At 40.0% G+C, this 16,757-nt stretch overlaps 1 protein-coding gene across 1 annotated transcript; it reads right to left on the reverse strand.

The window, feature by feature from the left end:
• Positions 1–6,180: 6,180 nt before the first annotated feature.
• Positions 6,181–13,832, reverse strand: stx7l (syntaxin 7-like). Its single transcript, XM_061091213.1, has 10 exons — positions 13,787–13,832; positions 12,005–12,098; positions 11,819–11,888; positions 11,459–11,549; positions 11,164–11,301; positions 9,096–9,142; positions 8,925–9,015; positions 8,740–8,812; positions 8,394–8,476; positions 6,181–7,436 (listed from the first exon to the last, which is right to left on the reverse strand). Exons 2-10 carry the CDS (start codon positions 12,087–12,089, stop codon positions 7,341–7,343), a joined length of 774 nt encoding a protein of 257 aa, XP_060947196.1. The 5' UTR covers positions 12,090–12,098; positions 13,787–13,832; the 3' UTR covers positions 6,181–7,340.
• Between the last annotated feature and the right edge of the window lie 2,925 nt (positions 13,833–16,757).

Below are 16,757 nucleotides of genomic sequence, written 5' to 3' on the forward strand. Positions count from 1 at the left end.
CTTTCCCTCTCGTGAGCTCTCCGTCCACCTCTCCGTCCACCTCTCCGCCTTCCTCTCCCTCGCTCACACACTTCTCCGTCCTCTGTGTCTCTCACAGACGTGTGGTTATTCATATACGTGATGTGTTTGTGACAGCAAGCTGTGTTTGCTGAGCAGCTTCCACCCCGACCACCGCTGCCGCCCCACCCATCAACCCCTCTTAACCTCTGACCCGGACGGCCCCATCTGCCTCCTCAAATGCTCGTCCACACGGTCTTCGCACCTCTCGTTCTGTTAGCTTTGTCCGCTGCTGACGTCAAACTTCTTTCAGTGCAGCTGATTAACAGGTAGAATTTGCTCAGGGCCAGGATCTGTAAACAATGGGTCTGCAATCCTGGTGAGTTCCGGTAAGTCCGACACACTGAGATAAATAACTTGGAAAATAATCTCAACTTAAAAAACATCTTTCTAACACATTTTTAGGTGATTCTAACAGATATAACCCATACTGCTGCAAACATATTAGGTCCTCCCACACCAAACCTCTCTGATCTCAACTGTGAGAGATCACAGTCTGACTCAGCTGCTACTTTTTCATAAATCCATCAGGACAAAGGCTCAGGTCGATAAGATCTCGTTACTGTGCATCAATCGTTAAGGTTCATAAGATATCCTTGTTTGTTAAGGTTTACTGGGTGTTGCTCACTAATAAACAAATTATATCTATCTAAACTGTTTGCTGATGTGAATGTTTGATTTTTGATGGAAACCTACATTAACCAGTTTTTCCCAACTATTTGGGGTAATTCATATGGGATATAACATATTTTGTTATACATTTGGGTCAGCCATGGAAGTCTGTGATAAAATATGATAATCCTTTATTTGTCCCATGATGGAGGAATTAACAGTGTTACAGCAGCATAGAGGGAATGGTTAAATACACGCTCAGTAAAGGTGATAAGTAAAAAAGTACATTATAAACACAATGAACTAACAAAATAGAAATATGTACAATGTAAAGACAATCTAAACACTGTATAAAAATTTAATTGAAACGGCACAGATAGAAAATCTTGCAAGTCTGTGTGAGATATATAAAGTGCATGTGGTCGACTGGGAGCCGAGCTGGTTGTACAGTCTAACAGCTGCAGGAGGGAATGACCATGGATGGGACTGGTTTTTCATAAGAGACGACAGCTTTGCCCTCGTTCTCCTCTCCCAGCACCTCTACTGGGTCAAAGGGTCAAGCTGGCCCCCCGAACATCCAGTCTCTTCCTGTCAGCAGTTGAGATGCTGCTTCCAAAAACATGGCTGATGCCACTGTAGTCACAATCTCCTCTGACTTTTAGACATACATATTTCAAAGCTCTGCAATGATTCTTCATCTTGTACTCTATGTGTAACTTCCAATAACAATAGCTTCCGGATAATATCTTATATTGCCATGCATACTCAATGTACATGCAGCACAAAGCAGGTCATGTTTTTCTCTGGTTTTTCCATTGCATTACTCCATTTAAATGTTTTCTCTCAGCCGGCTCAGTCCAACATGTTCGACTGCACGCAGCTAGCACCAGGGAAGGAAAACAAACACTGTTGATTTGTTTCCTCAATTGCCTTAAACGATGTAGTTTGGACGGAACATCGTGTTGCTAACTCTGCAGGCATGTTTTTCCCTTTTGGTCCAATTTCATCCAAAATGTGAGAACAGTTCAACAGGAAGCCGGAGACGAATTCCTTCAGCCCCAACGATGACAAATGCCCACAATTTATTACCCACCGTTACAGAAACGGAGAATCAAATGCCGAGCCCTGCACTTACCCAGAGTCTAATTCCTCTGGTCCCACCATGGTGAGGCCTCAGAGTTAAACACACACCAGTGCATAACAATAACAAGAGCAGAAGCTTGGAAAGGCCTTGCTACTGGTGTGCACACTGTGTTGTGTTTGTGTGCATGTGTGTGTGTGTGTGTGTGGTCTGACCGATGCCCACATCCTTCCAGAGTAACAGCATGGCCACCTAGGAGACACACTTCCATTCCTCAATTACCTCCCTGCCTCCCTCCATCCTTCATTCCCACCATTGGCGAGGCGGTCGGAGGTTATGACGTCTGTTGCGATGCACAAGGTCACCGTAGTTTGTCTTCCTGCATTTTTCCTCTTGGTTACATCGCCCTATACAAACCGTTTCCTACATGTATAGGAGATGATTTGAGGTGAGCAAACCAGAATGGTATTTAAACTTGTTCACACAAGACGTAAATTCAAAAAGCTGAGCGGAGACGTTGGTGAGAGCCTCCTTTCCTTTCTCGCTGTTTCAAGGGAATAAATCGGTGCACTGCCTGTTTGACCAATAAATCAGATGTCCGACCCCAAAGGTCAGTTCAAAGATTCATCTACAGGTTTTAAACCATATGGCTATTTACGAACAAAGAGTTTATGTAGGAGATTGTAAGCAGTTTAAAGAGAGATGGGAGCAAGGATATGATTTTTTTTTTAATGCAAGGTGGGTGAGGTTTTTCACTGGAACGTACCCAGTTGGATTAAAATATAGTGGTATCCCTGTGATCATGGGCGTAGCTGTGGCATTTAGCTTTGGTGCAGACTTTTTCTCATTGGACAACAAATATGAATAGTTGCTTTATGCGTGCGTGTGCACTGAATTTTTTATATTTCATAAGCACCCACATACAACGGGTTACACAGACTCCATGAGTCAACTGATACACAATCAAATGTCATCATTGTGGACAAGTTGTTCATCGTTGGGTTTATCAAGGTGACAGTTGCATCTACAGCAGATAGGCAACAGGGGGCGCTGTTATTGACAAGTCGTAGTTGTCAAGGTGATTGACTCAAATCTACACTACGGAAATACTTTTAAATAGATGAAACAGTACAACAACATTACACCTACTTACTATATAAAGTTGATAATTGAATGTGGTGCAGAATGGGAGAGCTTTAAAGAGGCGTGGACATGCAGCAGTGGCTCTAGAAACCATCTTTACTAGTTATTTGTTGGTTTTTCTGCACAGAGGTAGTAAACAGTTGTGTACAGGTGCACCCAAGGTTGGTTCAGTGTTTGAATTCTTACTTTGAAATGGCAGGTGAGTGCTGCGGTTTCCTCTGAGCGTGGAACATCCTGTCACATACCTGAGAGCCACTTCCTCTTCAGAAAAACATCAATATTTACCAGAATACACACAAACCTCTAAATCTGACAAACCCCTCCTGCTTATACCTGCCAACATGCTTTTCTGTTCTGGTGCCAGTTGTCATCCCACCGGTGCCAGCTGTACCTCATCTTTATTTATGACTTCTCTACATATTTCTTTTCAGAGAGAGTAGACCACAGAGACGACGTTTTAACAGCAAACACGCTGCATTCCTCTTGCTGGTCTGCAGCTGGACTCCAAAATAAAGTTTGCATTCCTGGGTAGCTGGCAGGTATGCTGCCCTCTGGGGTCCTGGATCAGGCCTGCGGATTACAAGTCAAGGACCACGGATGGAGACCAGGATGCTCACTTACTGTACAAGGTTTCAAGATGTCAACAAGGCAAACTTTCATGATATCACCACATGCATTGATCTGACCTGCAGACTCGATTTCTTTATAGGGTGGTGATGCTTTTGTGATCATTTAAAGTTTCTTTGTCACCAATGTATAAGAACTATGGCTCTAGTTTTAAAACTCGATAGGAACTAAACCAACATCAGCATAAAGGCTATTTAGATCTTTAGGTTTGTAGATTTTCAGTCGCATTTGCAGTCTGATTAAATCATAATAAAAAGTGTTCATTCTGCAGAAGGCAAAGAAAGGTCATTCATCTTTATTTATAGTCTATGGTCAGTATAATGTACTCTGCAGTGTTGAATATATATATCACTCTGCAAGGTTTAGTAGTCCTTCCAATTACATGTGGATTCAACATACTCCAAGGTAAATGCAGTTTCGTTTAACTAGAAAAATTCTGTGGGTTTTGGCTGGCTCAAAAATGGGAGGGGGAGAGCAGAGTAAAGCCTAAAATGTACTTATGATGAGGACAAGGTCACTGCTATCTCGATCCCAGCTGAAAAAATAATGTTCTCTTTACAGCTATTACCAGTCCACCTGGTGAGGATCATCACTGATCTGGATCCCGGAGCAGACAAAGGATTCAGTGTCTGGCTCAAGGACACTTCTGCAGGATGTGCTGCTGAAGGGCATGAAACAGAGCAACAGCCACTTTGAAGAAAAGTGTGGACATTGGTCAAAGACCTGACTGGCTGTGATAAAGGTATGAGGCAGTCTGCTTATATTATATAATATAAAATGAATTAATTTGCTTAATATATTTAGTGGGGATTAAGGAAAATCTAAATGGATATTGTACAAAAACCTCCAAATTTTTGCATATGTCAATTAAAGTAGTCCTGGCAGACCATCAGAGAAAGAAAAAACAGGAGTAGCATTACACAGCGTTATATTATGGACTTGGTGGTGATGTAAGTAATTATGTACTGCCCCCTGTTGGCAGAAATAAATATGTCCTTAGGTTTAATGCAAAAAGGTAAAAAAAATGTAACTTATTTACATGATCATTATTGATGCAAACATTTCAAGAGGTTTGAGTATCCAATAACTATCCATTTACGCATCCATCTATGATCCAGTGTTTGTAGCTTTTAAGAAATAAGGGTGAGGATATCTTGGCTTCTGCATCTTCTGCTTTGACTGTAATTACACATTCAGGAAAGGTACTTTAAAGATATTAGTAGCGAGGAATAGAAACATTTTGTTTCGCGATCCAAACCATTAATGACCCGACTTGAGGACCTGACTTCACTTGGTTTGTCCAGATAAGTTATTTTTCCATTTCATCCTCATCCTAGCAGAATGAAGTGACTATGCACAGCCTCACATGTGAGTCCAGATTATGTCACTATTTGTGATTTTTCCACACCCCCCGGGAAAGGAGCCTCTGTGCCTCAGACACGTTGGGCTTTTATAAAGGAGGAGAGTCATCAACACGCTCAGCCTTGATTCTTGTTTGCTGGAATCATTTGGGGACCTGCGTTTTTCTTAAATAAGGCAGTCAAATAAATGTCGAGGAAAATTACATCAACTGAAAAACAACCTAATAGCTCACTGTGCCCACTTCAAACCAAACACACCCAGCTCCCCCTGCAGTAACTTTTCACCCGTTCAAACTTTCCTGTGCCTCCTTCGCTGTAGCATATCTGTTCGGAGGGAAAATCCTGCTCAGCTCTTTACAGCAACCTGCCACTTTGTGTGTGTAACCAGCCGAAAATATTCCCTGTCCTACTGACGCCCAGTTCAACCCGATCTCTGCCCGAGTGATGCATTTGCAACACGTTGGCCAAATCCTCCTCGTCTCTCACCCTGCCAAGGAAAGCTTTGCCTTCTGCGTCACGGCAGTCTGTTGCTTCCACATCCAGCTCCAACTCCAACAGCGTCTGTGCCGACATATGCCTGAACTGCCCCCATGATCTCATCCTCTCATTGCTGCATGGAATTTAGTTCCTTCAGTCTAACGGGTAAACAAGGAGATGACACATGATGTGAGTGTTAACTCTTTTCAGACTAGATTTGATCTTTTCAAAACCATTTACAGAAAAGGTCTCCAGAGGTGTACCACAGAGCTCTGTTGTTGGTCCTCTGGTGTTATCTACTGGGGAACACCTTGTCCAGGTGCCAAAGAAGCTGAATTAAATGCTCAATGGAATCTTAGATGGTCAACAATGTTCCCAGAGGCTTTCTACCTAACTAAAAGGCCTTATGTTCCCGACATGTTTGATCAGTGTAATAATAGCTAACATATAATCACATACATCAAATTACAACCTTCAAAAATTGTAGAGACAGTAAACCATTGTTTATATAGAGAATATGCGTCTTGGATTGAACTTTAAAGTGAGTGGATCTGGCAGTTTTTGACATTCAGCATGAACTTAATCAAGAAAAGTTACACATATTTGATCTTCTCAATATGAACACACGTGCTTTCACATCAGGGCTGAGAAGATGATAAAACACATCGTGGTTTTCAAATGACATGAGCCTAAATAAATAAGAACCAAATGATATGTAAAGCAACCTGTCAGCAACCTGCCAGATTGTCATTAATTTAACTAAAAATGACGTCAGTACAAAAGGAACAACCTCAAAAAGTCTAAACTCAAAGAAGTAGCAAGTTTTACGACTAAATACTTTTATTGAAGAATCATAATTATGTAAAAATTACATTTGGGTATAAAGCACCTTTCTCATTTCAGATTCAGTACATTCAGGTAATTTATTAGACTAAACGTAAATATTTAAAACATACATTATGTGATGATAATTTTTTAGTTCTAGGTCAAACTGATGTGGCACTTTTTACTTATTGGTTTTGATTTATTTGTATAAATAATAAAATAGTTTATCCAGCAAAGTTTTTCTGTGCGCATGCACACAGAGCTGATTGCTGTAGCTACAGCCGCATAAGGAGGCATGTGAGGTATCGCAGGGGTTTTAAATAAATCTGAGTGACCCTCTTGTCACCGTCTGCTGAGTCATCATCTGCGATGGGTTATTTGATTCATAAAAAAACATTCTCCTTGATATTATGCTTTGCATCTCTGAGCTACACACTTACAGCTGGTGCAGCCAAAGGAAACACACCACTTACCAACTCTTGCCATCTGATAGTGGAGTGCAACTTAAAGTAACAATCACAAGAACAGTATTTTTTCATTTAACGTTAGAAAACGACAACATGAATTTGAACAGAAAATAACAATACATTTTCATTTATGATGAACTCAAGTACACGAGATTTAAAAAAAGAAAGAAAAAAAAGATTTGTCCCAGGCAGCAGGGTCAGGATAAGATAAATGTAGTTTACGTTTGTGTGTGTGCAAATCATTTACATAGTGCACTTGATTCACAGTGAAACTGCAGAGAAACACGTAGCATTTGATATGTGGCATATTGCTGCAGGAATGTGGCATATTGATAGGAACAGATCTTGTAGGTTAAATACCTCGTACATGCCTCCGGACACTCTGTGCTGCTTCACTGCAACAAGAAGCTCTGTCTATACTGTACATTATTCAACATGTAGCTCAATGGAAATAAAAAAAATTCTGTGTTTCATGGGACAAACGGGTGAGGATAAAAATCTTGACATTGACAGAAAATAATTTGTAGAATCAAACAAAAAAAATCAATTAAAGCCAATTGTAACGATAAAGCTACCAGCGCTAGTTTCTTTTTTTAAAGTGAAGAGGTGAAAATAGGGGAGGCGCAGCAGTGAAAGGACGGTACTTCCTCCCTTCGTCCAGGCTGACGATTGAAGAGGAGAAGAAGCCTTTTATTTGCCGACGGCTCCCCAGATGATAAGTCCTACTATCACTGCAACTACCACCAACACTACCACCAGGATGCAGATCTTCTTCCGTGAGCTCCTCTGTGGGAGTGAGGCACAAAAGTATCAATTTAGTTTCACTCAAGCAAGTTGACATTTTGAAGTGACTCCAACATAGCGTGACTTTTTCATATGGCCTCTTTATTAAAGTCTTGTTTTAATAAGCATACTAAATAAAAACTTGGTCACACAATGAGTCCACATGCAGGCCGCAGTTAGTCATATATCCACACATGCTGTGACCTCAGACTTAATTTCTTCCTTTAGCTAGTTCCAAACTAGCTTCTCTGACATTTAACATTTATGCTACGTCCACTACATATTATTTTGAAAACTTTGCTACAGATATGCCTGGCGTCCAAACACTACTTTGGAGTCTTAGAGCCATTATAACGAAGAAGAAGTTTGGAAACGTTACTGACCCCATTTTATTCCAGGTTTGAGGACCCGGTCACATGTTTAAGTTGCAAAACTTCACCTCCTATGCAATTCCAATCGAAGGGTCGAATAAAACATTCGCTTCCTGTGGCGATACAAATCGCGGCGTGGCTATAATAGCTCCATATTCACCTTCGTCTGGATGGGAAGAAACTGAGATGTTTGACAATGATGACGTAGATACAACCACTTTCTGATTAGTTATTTTCTGTCACTATGTTGCTTCGCTGATTGGTCAGGCTCTTATCACATGACCCTCCTCCGGAAGGACACAGCAAGCATTAGCCACGGCTACCAGTTGTAGAACACAACATGGATAATATGATAATATGTCAGATTGGCCGGGGATCAAAACTGACATGGCGCAAAAATGCTTGTGTGGAGAGAGATTGTTTTAGTTTGGAAACTCCTTTTTCAAACAAAAATGTAGTAATGTGGATGAAGACTTAAATGCCTGTCTGCTCTTTTTCTCCTTTTTTCTTTCAATCCTGTCTTTTTTCTATCCGTCTTTCCTCTCTTCTATTATTTCTCTTGTTCTGGCTCCGGCCTCAAATGACTTACCTGGTATTGTGCAGCCCGTGCTAACTGCTGGGTGGCACTCTGGACATGCACATCGGCACTCTCCACATTGGCCTCTATACTGTCTGCAGAGCACACAGGAGATATGCACCGTTTAACGTGCAGCTGGCGGCAAGTGTAATACATGGGGTAATGCCATTATAAACACAGTAGATGTAAACATGTGGTCCAGAAAAAAACATTGAAACCTACATGTAAGCACCGGAAAATATGACAAGAAATATATTGAGGTTCACACCATCTGTAGGTGGACTTTTCATTGTAAAAGTGATATTATAGGAAGAACAGACCAGATAATATACAGTATGTGCAGGGGATGGACACTCACCTATCATGTCTCCCTGCTCATGCACCATCATCCCCAGGTCCTTGAAGATGTCATTAATATCTGTGATGTCAGACTAAACCAAGGAGCACAGAGACAGTTAATGCTCACGTGAACTAACATGTGTTCATGTATCAGAGTTTTTTACGCGGCAGTGCAGTTGTAGACATTTGAATTCTCGTCTGTACCTCCAGCTGCCTGATGGACGTCTCTCTCTCTTGGATCAGCCTCAGGTCGTCTTCGGTGATGGCCTCGGCCTGAGCCTGCACCTGGGTTTCACTGCAGGGAATAAATATAGATGCGATAAGAATAAGAATATTTATTAATGATAATAAAATAATCAGAATCAGGAGACTGACTTTGTGAACGCAGCCACATTTCCAAAGCTGTCGTCAGGCTGGCCTCCCTGTTGAAGGAAGGTACAGGGTGTTATAGGCATGTTTTCATTATGACCATTATTCCTCCCAGCTATGTTCTTCATCAACATGGAGAGCAGTAAGGAACTGTTCCTGCTCCTCAGTATGAAAACAGCAGATACACACACTTTTCTGTGCACTGGGATAATTGGTGAGGGAACGGAACAGAGGTGCCAAGCAAGCTGCCTTCCCCCCCGAGGGAACAGGTTTCTAAAACAGTCACAAAAAAAACCGTCCGAGCAATGCGACAGCTTTTCGTGAAACTGTGCTGAGAAACTTTTCAGTTCAAGTAAATTTGAATATATAACCTGCTGACACCTGTTTATGGCAGAAATGTAGAGTAATTGGACACATTAATGAGTCTAACAAAAACAAAAGATCAGTAGCACCTCACATATGATATTCTGTATTATTTGGACTTCCTGCACTGAAATACAGTGATCAAAGAAAAGGATCCTGAAGTGTTTCATTTATTTTGTAGAACATTACTACTAAGTATTTTTTCAATGATGAATACATAACCAATCAGTCTGATCCATTACAGCAGTTACATCTCATCCAAGACTGATGATAATAATCATAATAGTAATAATAATTCATCATTGTTATTATACATCTGAATTAAGACATTTAAGTGACATGACCGTAATAACCAAAATGGAACAAAAAGAGAGGAAAATTAAAAGAGAGATGAATAATTAGATACCAAATGTATAAGCTTTGGCTGCGGGAGAGTTCTCAAGAGTGGGTTATTTAGTTTTGCTTTTTATTTCTGTACAATATTTGTTTCCTTCATCCTCTTCAATCGCTCATCAAGCAGTTCAAGTTTTTAATCCTGTGATTTACCAACTCCATTTTGTAGATTTCTCCAGTCATGATTTTCTATTGACTAACTTGAGGTGCTTCTGGTTTCAGCCAGTGTGTCGCTGCTCATCGGGAGACGGAGCACACATTTAGAAATGCATGACTCATTCATATTCACTGATATGAGACGATACAAATTATAAATTCGCAGGACATTTCGATCTGTACAGCCCTCTAGAAAATTAAATGAGAAACGTTTGAAATTGCAGCCTGTGCAATCTTATATAAAAGGCTGTTTCTTTTTCTTATCTGCTGGCAGGTATGCAGACATTGATATCAGCACTGAGTCATGATAACTTCTTTTCTATGATTGGTTGGCTGCATCAAGGAGGAAAATCTTGGTAGCAGTGACTCACAAAGTCTTAGAGAGAAACGCCAGCTTTCTACTGTCTGACACATTTACAAGAATTTAAATATACACAAATCTGTACTGTTAAAGAGGATCTGACACATTTTTTAGTCTTTGATTAGTTAGTTATTTTTGTGCTTGACGTAAATGTCGCATCATTGAGTATATCACAATGTTAGGTGTGTAGCCATTATGTATTGGTTTTGCACACTATCCAGCCTCTTTTGCCAAGGTCTTACATTCCACCTCAAGCCAGAAATATACTTGCAGGACAGTTTCATCAATTTGAATCATCATCCCTACATCTGGCATCATCCCTACATTCTATTGGTTGGGGAATTGTTTTCCCAGACTTGGTGCATAAAAGAAATCCAAGAGCAGAGGAGAAATCTGAGAGCAGACGTTTCACACGTACACAGATGCAAGAGCTGAAGCTGGAGAGATGGGAATCTGAGCGCAAACGCAGTTGGAGCACAAGCACAGCAAAATCTGAAAGTGGAATAAATAAGTAATGCCCTCTAACTGAAAGGCACTTTTGAATAAAGATAAGAAAAAACCTCATCGTATAGATCTTCCGGATTAGCATTCGGTAAATAAAAAAAACGTGGTGACACTGATGATTACGTGCTGCCTCCGCGCTGCGTGTATGCATAGTTTAAAGAAAGGTCATCCCTGGGCCTAATGCATGATATCAAAGGGCATAAACCCGTCTTTGGCATAGTTTCTATGATTGGACAGTTTTCAGTGTTTTCTGTGTTCTGTGCCCTTGTGACACTGCAGATGCAGCAGATTACTCACCGACACCCTGGAGCTGGCTCTGACTCTGGCAACAAACTCTCGTTCTTTGTCTGCCGCCTGCCGCTGGGTCTTTTGGAAGCTATTTAAGGCAGCGGAGAAGTCGTTCAACAGGCGCTCTCTCTGTATTTTTCTCTGCCGCTAAGAGACACACAGAAACACACATTACCAGAGTGACCACAAGGTTAACGTCTGCGTCCTTTAATGAATCTCGTGTGGTAGTAACTAGAAAGAAAAAAAAAGGGACATTATGACTTTAAGCAGCTGTTGAGAAAGATGTTATTGAAGATTTCCGTACTTGATCGGGGCCGACGGGACGTGCACTGAAGACTTTGATCAGTCGGTCAGTCTCCTTGGCGAGATGGTTGCCCTGCTGCTGTTTCTGTTGCCTGGCGACGGGAGAACAAATCACGTCGGGGGTCATTTTAATTTGGTCAAAACACAGACAGACTACAGAGAGTATTTGGAGGACAGATTTTTCAGGTGTTGAAACTGTTGAGCAGTTTTTCTTATCAGACTGCTCGAACAGCCAATATAAACATCAATAATCACTTGGCTACCATGAGCCAGACATGGTTGAGAATTCTCAGGTTTTGCAACAGTCCTCGTGCTGGTTACACGATAACAGATAACACACAACCCGGCCACTGTAACTCACAATGTGTGTCGTAGCTGACCGCTGTCCTGCTCCGTTTCCAGGAGAGACACTGCCCTCTGCAGCTCGGAGGCTGGTCAGGAGGAAAGAGAGAACATCTTTGATTATCTACTCACGTGTCTCCATGTTTATACCAAGATTTGCAATCTGAAGTCAGCAAAGTGCTTGTTTGTGTGTGTGTAGTATTACTCAGCAGTGTGATCTTCTGTATGTTGGCACTGATGTCGTTCACTAAGGCGCTGAGCTCCTCTGGAGTCCCCGCCTGGTAGGCCATGACGAAGAGCTGTGAGGACACAATGACGACACAGTGACAACTTCATTCACTGATTGTGTAGTTTATAGTTGCTTCAGTGGCCTAATCTGAACAGTGTCTTCTCGGTGTATCTGGTACCAGGGATGCTGGGAGTCAGGTTGATGATGCTGAGAGAAACTTGATGGAATGACATCATACTGTATTTAAGGCAGTGCAGCAGTGCAACATGTGTGATTTTTGTATTAACATTTTATACCAGTTTTCCATTTTACACCAGGTGTCTCTCTTGAAAAAATTGATTGAAAATCTCAATGACACTGCCTGATTAAATACAAATGTATAAATTGCATGAAACAGCTGTTACATCAGCATTTTAGTGGCTATGCTTCCATGGATGGATTTAAAGGAGGCAATAAAGCAGCAACATATAAATAAATGTCCTGATAATGTAGTTCATGTATGTTTGTAATTTAATTTTCAGCACCAAAATGATGTGGTTCTCAAAACAGCCTTGACTCTTCCGGCAAGATTTAGGAATCAGGATTCTGTGATTTGCTGCCATGACCATCCAGTATAATGCAGGGCAATAAGACAGTGTATTTGAAACAGTTAAAAAAGATTAACCTTATTACCTAAAACCAAACCATTAAACATACGACCCCGGTGTAAACATATTTTTTGATCAGATGGCTGAACGATCAACCAGACTTCTGGTGAAACAGGCTGAACAAGGAGTTTGTCCGTTTTAAGTCACCCACAGTTTGTGATCCATTGTCTCAAGGTGCACTGCATCTCATTTATTATGCAAAGAGTCAAATGTAGGTCAACAGGGTTGGGTCATGCAGACTTCCTTAGCTGTTGAATACGGTATAACCAGGGTCATTTTAAACAGGACTGCATCAGACTAACTGCAGGAATGAGGAAACTTTTTTATTTTTATAATATAATTGGAATTGGTAATTTAGTGTAGTTAAGTTTAATGTACTTCTAACAGTTTTTTTTAAGTTATGAAATCTGTTGATTATTTTGTAGCAGCAAAAGAAGTAGAACAATTTAAAAAACATGATATTCAGTGACATTAACATAAGAAATAATCAAATGGAATAACAGAAAAAGACCAAATGTACCAAATTTGAACTGACATACGAGTTCTGTGCTTTTTGGCCGCGTCAAGCCCCCGTACCGTAACATTGCTAATAGTCGCGCATCAAAAGACCCGAGCGGAAGCTGGTTGGAAACTACGGGGAGTTTTCTGCTAAGAATCTGTCAAACTGAGGCTAAACACAAGTGTCAATGGCTCAAGAGGGTTATAATCACTGTTATTTCCACATTTATATATATAAATTATTGATTTATCGATGCTTTCCACTTCGATCGCCTCCCTGTCTGCAAACATGTGTCCCTTCACTACACAAGCAAAGGGCAATGCGGAAATCACTAGAGTTCACAGTGACAAGAGAAATGATCTTTGTCACGTCGATCACAGATAAGATCGCATTTCATGGATTGATTCCACTGACAGACTCCGACATGCATCAGCCACCAAGTCACAATCAAAGACGCAGCTCGTTTCCAACGTTTTCTATCTATACATTAATTTCCTCTCTCTGTTCCTGGATATGAAACCGTATCATGAGATCCTGTGTAATACACGACAGTTTCAATGTCAACATATGTGTCGATCTGTGTGTAGAAGTTCAGAGTTTGAGCCGTTCTACCTTTCTCTGGACTTTCTGCTGCGCTGGGGTGTTTGTTTCCGGATCTTCTGCCACTCCCACGGTCACATGACGTCTGCAGCACATGAAGATCACATTGTTTTTATCGTCACTCTATGAGGTCACACCAATAATGAACCATATACTTTAAAGAGAAATTAAATCAGGAAAATCAAGCTCTTTTTAAAATAACTTAAAACAAGAAATGTACATAAATATTCTATTATAAATGTATTTCATAGCTTCAGTTAGGCCATTAGTAACTTTGCCAATTCAGAATTTGAAAACACATACAATACAAAATATGATGCATTGTTATAAAGTCATTCAAATCAGTAGTATATGATTTCAACATTAAATACAAGCTAATTTTCCCCTGCTACTTAGTCTATAGGGTTTTTATATTGTAATTTATTTACATTGTATATATTGGTTTATTTTTGTCGTGCACTGATTGCTGGTTTTACATCAAATTGCCCTTGAAGGATAATAAAGATTTTCTTTTATGGAAAACTTTAGTTAATCACAAGCTGCACAAACCCGCACAAACCAAGCAAGAGCAGCAGAGGAACCCAGCAGCCAGCAGGGGGCAGCCTCAGGACATCACATGGAAACAAGCAGCAGCAGACTGCTTGGAAATTAATTGGCAAAGATCCAGGGATTTGTTGTTGTTGTAGATTCGTGCAGTAGTGAGGCCTCACCTGGTCTGTGCATGAAGTGGAAGTCAACCTGAGAAGCTAAACTTGAACGAGGACATCCAGAGGGGGACAGAGAGACAGCTCACCTTCAAAGTAAAAGCTCAGGAGGCCGGAGGTTTGATTTGATTAATGAGTAATGAAGGACCCTTACTCCTTGGGCTAGTTGATGGGAACAATATGACTTTTATTTGACCACCGAATATAAACTAGAAGGTTTTGCCGGAATTTTCAGAATTATATTATACTAAATGTGTCCCACACTGTGATTCTTGTAAGGCGTCAGAAGCCATGGTTGGAAACTACTGGGTTATTCTCTAACAATAGGTTTATAAAGCATGTTAAATCATCCAGTATCTAAAATCCAAAAATATAAAAGCACATTTTAAGTAAGGCTGTCAAATATATGTAGTAAAATAGAAAATACAATGGTTTTCAAAAGCAGCAAAGAATGACACAGACACACAATAATTTGTCCATTTTCTTGGTGTGCTTAGTTTGTCATGTGAATGAGCAGATAATGTGGCCTAGGGGTTAGAGTGGTCGTTCTCCAACAAGAAGGTGGGTTCAATTCCTACTCTTCCCCATCTGAATGCCGAAGTGTCCTTGGCAAGATACTGAACCCCTAAAATCTGCAGGTTTTCAGCTGCCTATTAATTGCACAATATCTTACAATATCTAAATTTAAAAACAAAAATAAATGAATAAAAAAATTTAACTAAATTAAATTAAATTAATCCTGCGCTGTTCGCGCAATAAATAAATAAAAAATAAATAAATAACAGAAAATAAATGAAAAGTACATTTTCCCCACTTTCTAATTTTCTGCATATTTTGGTAAGAAATAGAGCATGTTAAAGCCCTCAAAAAGCCAATTAATTTGCCTGAAAAATAATAATAATAATCCTTACAATTTCAATAGGGCCTCACTGTCTGTCAGTGCCTGTCAGTGCTCGGGCCCTAACAACGTTAAGACAAGAATTTTTTTGATTATGTCATCTGTATCTGTGTATGACCTGATCACTGATCTGATCTTTACCGTAAAGTAATATACTGTAACTCAACAACACTTTTTTTTACCAAACTTGATGTGAATACTAGGCATACTGCATTCGATTGAGATTTTTTTTCACAATTTGCATTTTATCTTATGTTTGAACATTAAGATGTAAAAATTTAATTGTGAAATTAATCATTTATCAATATAAATTCCCAGTGTTGGTGCATGTTTTGACTGGATTAGACTTGGACCTCAGGTTTAATAAAATCTTCACTACAGCCATGTATACGTATAAACTTTAAAACAATGTTCAGATTTCAGGTTTCAGCGTGAAAACACAAACATGTGTCTGTGTTTTTAAAGTTGCAGATAAGTGATTTAAATTGAACTCTGCTGTGACCTGTGTGATATGTGTGTGTGTCATGCCGAGTATCAGGTGGGTTCATCGACTCCGGCGCTAGTTTGCAGACCAAAAGTCAAACACGTGTGTTACGATTGGTTAAAAACAGTTTGTCAAACAAAAAGCCAAACTAATGCTAACCAACCACAGATACAGGAGCTCGTATGGCTCAGAACGGACAAGCTTCTGTGCTGTAACTACAGATAAAAGTCACGTGGAACGGTTGCAAGTGTAAGTTAGTGGTGAAATAAGGACAAGGTTTAGTTGTGTTATATAAGCTCTATGAACTCTTGGAGTCTAATATTCTGCTCACCTCCTCTTTGAGGGATGAGGAGAACACACTGATTTCTCTGTAGCTCTGTGTTCTGCAGATTTGGCTTCGCCTCCTGTGAAGAGTCTGCAGAACGTTGATTAAGTTAATGTGAATGTGTCGAACTAACTGCCCTATCAGCACAAAAGAACATCAACAGTATTTATCGTAAGACAGAAACTGTCAACCAAAAGAGACGGATGACGTTATCTTGTTTATTTGTTTATTTAGAAGGATCCCCATTAGCTCTACCCTAAGACAGAGCTACTTTTAGTGAGGTCCACATTTAAGACATACATAGAGATATCAAACATTTAAAACATACATTACAATACCAATATCAAACATTTTAAACATACGTTAAATTACAAATATCAAAAGTTAAAATACATTAAAATAATGATCTTACATTTTTATATTACAGATATCAAAAATAACTTAGTGGTTATGCAATTTTACCTTTGTCATGATATAAAACACTGATATATCCAATTCCATAGAAGCGAAAACTGCAAACCATGTAAGAGAATACTGCACATTTATGTATACTACATCACCATCCAGTGTCA

This window comes from Limanda limanda, chromosome 18, assembly GCF_963576545.1.
Source record: "Limanda limanda chromosome 18, fLimLim1.1, whole genome shotgun sequence".
Taxonomy (NCBI): domain Eukaryota; kingdom Metazoa; phylum Chordata; class Actinopteri; order Pleuronectiformes; family Pleuronectidae; genus Limanda; species Limanda limanda.